An 11,201-nucleotide genomic window follows, 5' to 3' on the forward strand; every position below is an offset into this window, starting at 1 on the left:
ATATCATTTCAATGAATATACAATACCAGTGGAGGAGTACAATGTTATAACGTACCATAATTTTTTTCACAAACAAATAACTTATATAACTTTATTTAAATGCCTCTTCAGCATATATAGATAACATCTTATGTTCTTGTCTAAAACTTCTTGAGTTGGAAGTTTGCTAATATTAATAAAAAGGTATTCCTTTTTGTTTACTTATTTCGGTTTGTTTTGGAAGTCAGAACTTTAAGAGTTTATATATTTATAGAAAGGGCATTCTATTTTCGAACTCCTTTTTTCACGTCGAATTTTGTTTTAAGCTTAAGACATCTTCAATGGCTGCCCAATTAATCAGATAAATGGGATCCCCTGACATCGGATTTTCCACTAATTTGCAGGGCATGGGAGCTTCGTCCACATTGATGGCTTTACCATTGTCTTTTTCTTTGTTTTTCCGTTTTTCCGTTTTGTCTTGCCTGTGTGTGAACTTCTTCTAATATTTTTGCTTTTTTTTCAGCAGCTCACGCAGACGGAAGGCACGGAAAACTGCGCCCGAAACTGAGGCTCCAAAAGACCCAAACTCAGTCAACGGAAATAGCAGGAGTGCAACGTGTGTTTAATACCCACATAGATATGTTGCATGGTCGCCCAGCCCCCTGGATATTATTTCCCCACCCGATTTTTCCCGCTTAGTTGAAGTACAAGTACATGGCACGTAACGCGAGAAATAGAGAAATACGTTACAAATAGATCGCATGCACAAGGCGCATATTTGTATTATGCAATCGTACAGGCGATTTGCCAGATTTGCGGGTGTTATTTAATTGTGAATCGCCAAATTATTAGTTATTCGTTTTTAAATGCGATCACCATTAGAATGTGGAGGCCTATCGATTTCGATGGCAGTTATCGGTTGGCGGTTGGAGCCCCAAAGGAAAGAAGAAGCAGCGACGAAGAAGAGGGGAAAGAAAAGAGCGAAGCGAAAAGAACAGAGAACTGCGATAATAGCGTCACCCCAGCACAGTGGCCCAAATCGACGATTAAGCTGTCTGAAAGGTAACCTTTCAATAATAAGTCTGGAAAGTCCCTTGATACAATCAAATAGCTATTTAAATCCTCCTCAAGGTCAGATATTTTACTTTAAAAAGGATGTCCTATAATATATATACAATATTCACAAGGCTTATAATCAATACTATTTATAAGCCTTGTGAATATTGTATATATTATTTATAAGCTGCCACGCTGTAGATAAACATTAGGAACCTTATAGACTTCAAATGATGACTTTTTAAGTTAAATTGCTAACTAAAGTAAGTTAAAGGTACACTTTTATTTAACAAAAGCTATGAGCCTCTTTCTTAACATATCTAAATATTGCTGGTAAAAACGAACTTCTACTTTGAATAAATACTTATACATATAAATAATAATGAATCATATTAATATGTTGTATATATTGTCTTTGCATGGATCATTTGTTTTCTAAAACGATTATAATGATGAGCCAGAACTTGTTCTTGCCACATTGATCATGTGGCCCACCGTGCGTAGACTATCTGAGTGCGCGACTTGCATGTGTGTGCGCCCCCCAATCGAAATCTTTTTTTAGTATTGAAAGAACAGTCGGGCAAGAAAGTTGGGGCGCAGCAAAATCGAGCCAGACAAAGTAAATAACTGAATAACGGCATACATATAGACAGTATTCAATTCCGTGGATTATTTGTTAATAAACAGCAGCTAATAACAGTTGTCCGCCGTGTTTCATTTGGTTACTATCCATTTATTTTCCATTTATTTTATGTTTTTGTTGTGGTGCGTCTGTGTGTGAACCAATTGTTGCTGCTGCAAGAGTATTGGTGCCGTGATTAATAAACTACCAGTGACAAAGCCCAAAAAAGCAAAAAGTAAAATAATATGCAATCATAACGCGGATTATCGAGAGATCACGTTCTGGAGATTTTCTGGTTGATATTCGCTCATAATTCAATTTCTGTTTGAGACTGTCGAGTTGCACCAAATGTTTTGAAGTGTGTGCAAGCAGTGATCGCATCCACACACTCCCAATTGGGAGCAGCTACCAATTTCCAATTGGACATCCCCTGGGAACAGTTCTTTGTGATCAGTAACCCATTGGAAATACTAGGTAGCAGCACTTGTAGAGCTTCTGATAAGAGGCTGTGCCGATCAACCTGTTCCAATTGGACGAGTGTGTGTTTGTGCAACAATTTGCTAGAATTTGTTAGCCATAAATGGCCACAAACAGCAAAAGTCAATAAACCCCAGCCCACATCTCAAAAATGTTCGTTCCGGGCGTTGAGAATGGCGAAAATCAATCGAAAGCAAAATTCCATAAGTGGCGGACGTACATCACAACTATTTCTATATATTCAGACATATATATTTAGATATTCATCTGGCAGTGAGTGTGTGCATTGCAGGTTCGGTTCTAAAAATCCAGAAATATTTCATGTTCCAAGTGTCTGGAGGGCAGAAGAGAGGGGATGGGACCTGTTTCCGTGCGAACCCCTCCCCCACACAAAAAGTGACCCTCCCACGCACCGAATACCCAGTTCACCTCTAGAGGAAGTCGTATTTTCAATGTCTTTGGCGCGGATTTCGCTTTCCCATTTTCCGCATTTCCCATTTTCCACTTGCCACCTTTGGCCGTAAATCATGGCCAATTAAGGTCCGCACCCTCGGCCAGTTAGTGCGTCACCACAGCCAGGTTCAGATCCACTTCCATTTCCAATCCGATACCCAATATCGACATCCCCCAAAAGTCGGACGAGTGACCTCACAGTATTATGCGTCATCGTTATTAAAGCGAAAGCCCAAACAAGCAAAACTGAATCAACAGAACAGAACCGAAACAAATAGCGGAAACTATGGGCGATATAGAGATATGCAGATTGTTCGGGCGAAAAACCCAAACCCTTGGGAACTTACTATACTAAAATCCAGGGGAAGTGCTTCTTGGAAAAGGTTTGCCCAAAGTCCGAAGAAAAACTGTTTTTGAACTGTAGATTGTTTGTTTATTTCACTTCCGTAAGCTTTCTCATACAACTTATAGTTTACTGCAGTCCGAAAGATATTTAACAAGAATGTTCAATAAAATCTCAAGCAAATCGTTTGGAATTTAAAGTGGGCACAAGGCCGATAGTTATGTGCTCATCAGTTGATGCTTTTTTCATATCACTTTATTGACTTCCATCTCAGTTTGAGCATGGCATGCAAGTTAATTGAATAGTTGCTATAAACGGATATTTGGTGCCTGAATAAATCCATGATCAGTAGTAATATGTTTTGAAAACATATCATTTTATGGCGTGTCATGAAACAAGGCTTTTGCAATGTGGTTACTTTCTAAAGAAAACTAGAACAGCCCTGATTATTTGCCCCCATGTAGCAACTCTTATCTGGTAATTTAGATGGAACTCACAGAGATAACCCCTGAAATGTTTGTTCGTCTTCGTGGTTCGTCTTGTGCTCATTTAAATGTTTTCTTTGTCTTTCAGTTAACTAGAGATCTGGCCCACAAGAAAGAGAGAGAAAGGCAGCAACTCTGAGATAAACAAACTGAAAAAGAAGGACACAGACGAAAAACCTCAGTCAAAATGCCCGTCTTCCACACAAAAACCATCGAGAGCATATTAGATCCTGTCGCCCAGCAGGTAAGCATCTTGTGGAAATGGGGCCTACGCTTTTGGGGTTTGGGATAGAGGGCTGAACTATCGTTTCAAGTAAATTTCTCGTCCGCATAGCTATAACTAGTAAGCAAATTGGCGCCCAAGAAGGTAACGTTCCATGGTTATTTAAACGTTGATTAAAAGGACATACTTAATAAACATATGTTCAAGCATACACTGGGAAAAAAATACCCTTATAATCTTTGTACTTTACGTTTACGGTTAACTTGCAACACTTATCAGATTTCTTCAATCAATTCTCAAATACTTATGGGACACTAAGCTTATCAGTCATATAAGATCATCTTTTAAATAGATCATCAAGAGCAAGCTAGAATTTAGTTTGTATAATACAATACAAATTTGAATACAAATTTTTCAAAAAATTGTTAACTGATTTGGGGTTGCTTTTTGCCCAGTGTATGTTTACATGGTAGAAGAAACATCGATAGCTGTGAGTTTTCACCTGACTGCGCACCACTGACTCCACTTTTCACTTTCCACTTTCCCCACCGAAACTCACCGATCGATCACTTATCGATAGCACCTGACATCATCCAACTGCATCTGCGTGGCATGTGTTGGGTGTTATGCTATATGTATATCAACCTCCCCCCCCACCCCCTCGAATGTATTTCCATTTATTTTTGTGTGTTTTCCATCACGAGAGGAAACAAACGCGCGGAGAGGAGGTGATCGGTGAGCAGCGTCTTTGTTGTTTCGGCGTTACTTAACGGGTCTATAAATAAATGAGGTAGAAATAATAAGAATAAATGTTGATCAGAGGCCAGCGGCCAACCTGAGCTTCTGAGGACAGGCAGAATTTTAATTTAATAACGCAACAAATGAAAATGAAAAATCAGGCGAAGCAAAGAAAACAAATTAGTGGCGAGAGACGCGGGGGGCGGGGAGCGGGGTGTTTTGGCCAAGTTCCAAAAATAGCAGCATAAAATACGTTTGGGAAAATCCAACAACGGCGGCAACAACATTCAGCATTCAGCATACAGCGTCAGCGGGAAGAAACAACCAAAATAAAAACATTTACGACGGACAAGCCATGAAAATGAAATCATGGCAAAACCAGAGGCTATAGGAGGTGAGAACTGAGCACCGAATGTGTGGGTGTAGTGGGTGTAGGTACACTTCAGTATCCGTATCTCTATCTGTATCTGTATCGGTGTTGCCAAAGGTGTGGGCATCCATCGGATGCGGATGAGTGAGGATTGTGGTCTGAAAACTGTGCCAAAAAGCAAGCCCAGTGCATTAGTCATCTCCCGATTTCGCATGGTGGCTGCTGCTGGCAAACAAATGAATTAAAAACGATCATTCAGCACATCAATCAGCACATGGATACATAAAGTCGGGCACATATGTCTCTGTCCACATAATTAGTCAATGGAGGGAGAGAGGGAGAGGGGCAGGGGGTGCCTCCTGACTAGCGCTGCCTAATTGCAAAATTAATTCATCAAGTAGGCCAATTGCTGCTAATTGGTGGCGCCCCACAGAGAGGGAAGGAGAGGAGAGGGGAGGTCATGTAATGCCCACCTAATCCCCGGATTACACCAGTTAAGTGTTTGGTCTAATGTCTTCGACTTAGCCGCTCTTCGAATTAGTTTCGCTTTAGTGGGGCTCAGTGGGGATTAGTGCTCACTCGCTATAAATAGCCGAATAGCCAAATGGCCACGGCCGAAAACACCTTGAGCAGGTGCTGATGTCAAGTCCAAATCCGAATCCGAATGCCGTGCACCATGTGGCGTTCCATGGCGCCGCCCACGTCCCCCAAAGTCCACCTCTCCGTCTCCGAATCTGTGAATGAACGGAGCCGATAAATCCGAGTGGGCTGCAGTCGAGCGATCACGCAGCAAGATCATTAACAGTTTTGCTTCCATAAACAACTCCATTGGAATTGATTGATCAATCAGCGCGCTTGAATGGAGCGGGTCGCATTGAGCAATCACTGATCACCACTGGAAGCGCACTCTTCTTAGAAGATCCAATTTTTTGGTTCCAATTTGTGGGGCTCCAATTGATAAAACGATTCTAAAGGAAGGAGGAGATTTTATTTGATTGAAGAGAAGAGTTTGTGGCGCCTAGAATAGACCACTAATCACTTTTAATAGTGACAAGAAAAGTATACGTTTCGCAACTAAACAATCAGCAGGAATGCATAAGTAATATCAGCAGCAAATTGATTTTATTACCAAATGATTTCTTCGTGCTAACGTCTTGAAATCTAGGCAAACAATTTGAAGAGATCTTTTTGCCATTTTAAATCATTACAAATATTTAGTTTGTTGGAAAGATGGTATTTCGGAGTTGATTAAAAATTGAAGTGAAACTTAAAAGTTTAAAATCCGAGTTATATATGATAGCGATTTATTTTAGCTACGATTATAAAATCTTAGGGAAATTAAAAATTAGGCTTAAAAATAAACTATATATTTGTCGGTTTGAAAGCTTTCAAATATGATTTCTACGATTTTTAACATGTCGTTATGTTTTTCCCGCTCAAAATCCAATAAATGATCGTATCCCAATTAGGAGTTCAGAGGAACTCTTCTCCCGTCGCAACCAAATTCATGTTTTGACTGAATAGAACCCAAGTAACCCTCGATCGAGATCGCATACCACCCAACTGCATTCCCAGTGAAATCCCTTGCTAAAGAGAACGTTTCCCCCACTTCCCCCCGCAGGTATCTCGCCTGGTGATCCTGCACGAGGAGGCCGAGGATGGCAACGCGATGCCCGATCTCAGCCGGCCGGTGCAGGTGGTGTCGGCGGCGGTGGCCAACCTGGTGAAGGTGGGCCGCGAGACGATCAACAGCTCGGACGACAAGATCCTGCGCCAGGACATGCCCTCGGCACTGCACCGCGTGGAAGGTGCCTCGCAGCTGCTGGAGGAGGCGTCCGATATGCTCCGCTCCGATCCGTACTCGGGTCCGGCGCGCAAGAAGCTAATCGAGGGGAGCCGCGGCATCCTGCAGGGCACCTCCTCGCTGCTGCTCTGCTTCGACGAGAGCGAGGTGCGCAAGATCATCCAGGAGTGCAAGCGGGTGCTGGACTACCTGGCCGTCGCGGAGGTGATCAACACGATGGAGCAGTTGGTGCAGTTCCTACGCGACCTGTCGCCCTGCCTCAGCAAGGTGCACCGCGAGGTGAGTGCGCGCGAGAAGGAGCTGACCCACCAGGTGCACAGCGAGATCCTGGTGCGCTGCCTGGAGCAGGTGCAGACCCTGGCCCCCATCCTCATCTGCAGCATGAAGGTCTACATCCACATTGTGGAGCAGCAGGGACGCGGCGCCGAGGAGGCGGCCGAGAACCGCAACTACCTGGCGGCCCGGATGAGCGATGAGCTGCAGGAGATCATCCGCGTGCTGCAGCTGACCACCTACGACGAGGACACCAGCGAGCTGGACAACCTCACCGTGCTGAAGAAGCTCTCCAACGCCATCTCCAACAAGATGGAGCTGGCCAACGAGTGGCTCTCGAATCCCTACGCCCTGCGCGGCGGAGTGGGCGAGAAGGCGCTGCGCCAGGTGATCGACAACGCCGCCGAGATCTCGGAGCGCTGCCTGCCGCAGGACTCGTACCCCATCCGCAAGCTGGCCGACGAGGTGACGGCCATGGCCAACTCCCTGTGCGAGCTGCGGCAGGAGGGCAAGGGCCAGAGCCCGCAGGCGGAGTCCCTGGCCCGGGGCATCCGCGAGCGGCTGGGCGAGCTGCAGGCGCTGGTCCACCAGGCGGTGCTCGGCGTGGACAAGGCCGGGGTCCAGCAGACGGCCCACACCATCCAGGGTCGCCTGGAGCAGGCGGTGAAGTGGCTGCAGCATCCGGAGATCAACGACGGCGGCCTCGGCGAGCGGGCCATCAACCTGATCGTGGAGGAGGGCCGCAAGGTGGCCGAGGGCTGCCCAGGCCACCAGAAGGCCGAGATCCAGCAGCTGTGCGACGAGGTGGAGCGCCTCAAGCGCCAGGCGGCCGGATCCGGGCCGGCGGCCAAGCAGGCGGCCAAGCAGCTCACCCAGAAGCTGTACGAGCTAAAGGCGGCCATCCAGAATGCGCTGGTCAACCGCATCGTGCAGGACTTCATGGACGTGAGCACCCCGCTGAAGCAGTTCACCGAGGCAGTGCTCCAGCCGGAGGGCACTCCCGGGCGGGAGCAGAACTTCAACCAGAAGTCCAACAACCTGCAGGCCTTCAGCGACCGCGCCTCGAAGACCTCGCGGATGGTGGCCGCCGGCGGAGCCTGCGGCAACAAGAAGATCGCCGAGATCTTGCTCTCCTCCGCCGCCCAGGTGGACTCGCTCACCCCGCAGCTGATCAGCGCCGGCCGCATCCGGATGAACTACCCGGGCAGCAAGGCGGCCGACGAGCACCTGCAGAACCTCAAGCAGCAGTACGCGGACACGGTGCTGCGCATGCGCACCCTCTGCGACCAGGCCACCGACCCGGCCGACTTCATCAAGACCTCCGAGGAGCACATGCAGGTCTACGCCAAGCTCTGCGAGGACGCCATCCATGGCCGCCAGCCGCAGAAGATGGTGGACAACACCTCGAACATCGCCCGCCTGATCAACCGGGTCCTGCTGGTGGCCAAACAGGAGGCGGACAACTCGGAAGACCCCGTCTTCACCGAACGCCTGAATGCCGCCGCCAACCGACTGGAGCGCTCGCTGCCCGCCATGGTCGGCGATGCCAAGCTGGTGGCCACCAACATTGCCGATCCGGCGGCCGCCGCCGCCTGGAAGAACTCCTTCCAGCGGCTCCTCGGCGACGTGCGCGAGGTGCGGGACGCGATTGCGCCGCCGCAGCCCCCGCCGCTGCCCACTTCCCTGCCGCCTCCCATTCCGGAGCTGAGTGCCCTGCATCTGTCCAACCAGAACGGTGAGTCATTGTGCTTTTCGTGCTAAAAAGTTGGATAAGAAATGTTCTTAAATGAATGCGACTTAAAACACATTTTTAATTTGAAATCATGGGTCAACAATTTCCACAAAAAAAACAAAATCAGCAATTACTCATTAGCTTAAAGCTCCAAAAAAACAGATATATGTATTAATATGTATTTATCTGTTTTTACTTAATTTTTTTACATTTCATAAAATGGGCCTTTAAATTTTTTTAAGCCCCTTTTCCTTTTTTTTAAATTGCCGACAAGTTTATTTAAAATGCTGAAATATTCAACTGTTCAAAATATGCTTACAAAAGTAAGGCGAATTAAAATCGGTAGAGATTCAGTTGAGTTGTGATCAGAAAAGGGTGAAAAAAATGCAAATCCAGTTGCTGTGTTTTTTTTATTTATTCATTTACTAATTGAGTAAATTTTACATTTTTCATTTCCCAGCGGAGCGTGCGCCACCACGTCCACCACTGCCCAGGGAGGGATTGGCGCCAGTGCGTCCGCCGCCGCCGGAGACTGATGACGAGGACGAGGGCGTCTTCCGCACGATGCCGCACGCCAATCAGCCGATCCTGGTGAGCTCGACCAAGGTGCGGAGGTGGTGAACGGTTACTCAACCCCCCTTTTGCTTGCAGATCGCCGCCCGTGGCCTGCACCAGGAGGTGCGCCAGTGGTCGTCCAAGGACAACGAGATCATCGCGGCCGCCAAGCGCATGGCCATCCTGATGGCCCGCCTCAGCGAGCTGGTGCTCTCCGACTCGCGGGGCAGCAAGCGGGAGCTGATCGCCACCGCCAAGAAGATCGCCGAGGCCTCCGAGGACGTGACCCGGCTGGCCAAGGAGCTGGCCCGCCAGTGCACCGATCGCCGCATCCGCACCAACCTGCTGCAGGTGTGCGAACGCATCCCCACCATCGGCACCCAGCTGAAGATCCTGTCCACCGTGAAGGCCACCATGCTGGGCGCCCAGGGATCCGACGAGGATCGCGAGGCCACCGAGATGCTGGTGGGCAATGCCCAGAACCTCATGCAGAGCGTAAGTTATACGTCCTTGGACCGCAATAAAGTTGTACGCACAAGAGGATATCGTTGATTCAATATCACTGGTCAAATTATATTTTGAATAATATAGTTTTTTATATTATTTAAAATATCATTTGGATCTTTGTCATTTCCTTGTGATATAAAAGTCATAAATTGTGTATTTATATTTACCAAATTGATTTGAAGATTAATATTATACAAATACCCAATGGATATTTTACAATATTAACTTGCTAACTTTGTCAAATTGACCATAAATTAATAACAATATTTTGTGTGTGCAGTGTTATTAAGAAAAGACTAATTTCGGAATCTAACTCCCCTACTTTTCATCCGATTTTGAAGGTGAAGGAGACAGTGCGCGCCGCCGAGGGAGCCAGTATCAAGATCCGATCGGACCAGACCAGCAATCGGCTGCAGTGGGTGCGCCGGCAGCCCTGGTACCAGTACTAGATGATATAGTAGTGCTGGGGGGCGGGGGCACAACCACCTGCTCCGCCCACCTGGTTGAATGCCACCTGCCACGTGCCTTGTGTAACATACAAAGCTAAACACTAATCTTAATGATTTCTATTTTAAATGTTAATCCCCTAATATGTTCCATCTAAAATTCAGTTATGTAAGTGCCCGCAACTATATTTATTATGTGCTCCAGAAACTTGTGCTCATGTCCCGCCCTTTGCTGTTACCTTTTCCCTTTTCCATTTTACTTACCCCTCGCCCCGATCCTATTTTAATTTCGTTTCGATAATTGTAAAATTAATTATTAAGCGTGCAATAAAAAGAAAAGCGAAAAACCATGAAAAAAAGAAAGAAACGGAAAGCAATATGTACATACAAGCAGTCAGATTTAAGCGAATGCAATGTATATAATAAGTGACCATATGCAGTGGGTTTACCCTTCGAGCTTTAATTTTAAATCGCCTCCCCTTCCTCGTACTTATAGTGTACTAACAGAAGCATTTATCGAATTCCTCGTTCAACTTTGAAGTCCAGTTTATGTTCGAAATCTAACTCACTAAAACTGCGAATACACCTGCTGTCGGATGTGTAAAGCCCAAACATGTAACCCAAATACGATGTGTGTCATGTTCAATATATACTTGAAATAAAACTGAATATCGAATGTTAATTGATGGATTGGTGGCTTAAGTAGGATGGCTTAACTATACCTGGGTAGTTTTCATTTATTTTGTTTATGTGTGCGTATACGTAATGCGGGTTGGTAGAGTGCGCATAAAAGTATGCTACACTTTTGGTTCTTTTCCAATATTACGCTTATCCATTACGTATACGATAGGTGGGCCTTAAGTGTAGCCTGCTTCTGGGCGCACTTTTCTCAGGCGGACTACGCATACGTAATTGCCATATATGTACATTAAGTATACGCAAAGTTGCCTATTAGAAATTGCATATAAAATTAAATTTAAAAAATAAAATAAAAAAATAAAATTTACTTTGGAACATGAAGTCAATTTGAATAATTAACGTTACAATTTATTAAGTAAAATCGGAGTTATTTTTAAATTTACCAAATTGATCATAACAAGTGATTGAACTCATTGAGAGTTATGATAAAATACGTAAA

General features: G+C 45.7%; 1 protein-coding gene across 4 annotated transcripts; it reads left to right on the top strand.

Moving 5' to 3' along the window:
• Positions 1 to 1,595: 1,595 nt before the first annotated feature.
• On the top strand, positions 1,596 to 10,745 carry LOC108046972 (vinculin). 4 transcript variants are annotated; one of them, XM_017126972.2, is made up of 6 exons: positions 1,596 to 1,654; positions 3,504 to 3,659; positions 6,368 to 8,558; positions 9,016 to 9,146; positions 9,207 to 9,605; positions 9,959 to 10,745. In XM_017126972.2, the coding sequence occupies exons 2-6, from the start codon at positions 3,603 to 3,605 to the stop codon at positions 10,064 to 10,066; spliced, it is 2,886 nt and encodes a 961-aa protein (XP_016982461.1). In that variant the 5' UTR covers positions 1,596 to 1,654; positions 3,504 to 3,602; the 3' UTR covers positions 10,067 to 10,745. The 4 variants fall into 4 exon arrangements, with proteins under 4 accessions (XP_016982461.1, XP_016982462.1, XP_016982465.1 ...); XM_017126973.2 differs by having other exon boundaries at positions 1,612 to 1,756; XM_017126976.2 differs by lacking the exon at positions 1,596 to 1,654 and adding an exon at positions 1,786 to 1,892.
• Positions 10,746 to 11,201: the final 456 nt, after the last annotated feature.

Source organism: Drosophila rhopaloa, unplaced genomic scaffold, assembly GCF_018152115.1.
Source record: "Drosophila rhopaloa isolate 14029-0021.01 unplaced genomic scaffold, ASM1815211v1 contig_3, whole genome shotgun sequence".
In the NCBI taxonomy this organism is placed as follows: domain Eukaryota; kingdom Metazoa; phylum Arthropoda; class Insecta; order Diptera; family Drosophilidae; genus Drosophila; species Drosophila rhopaloa.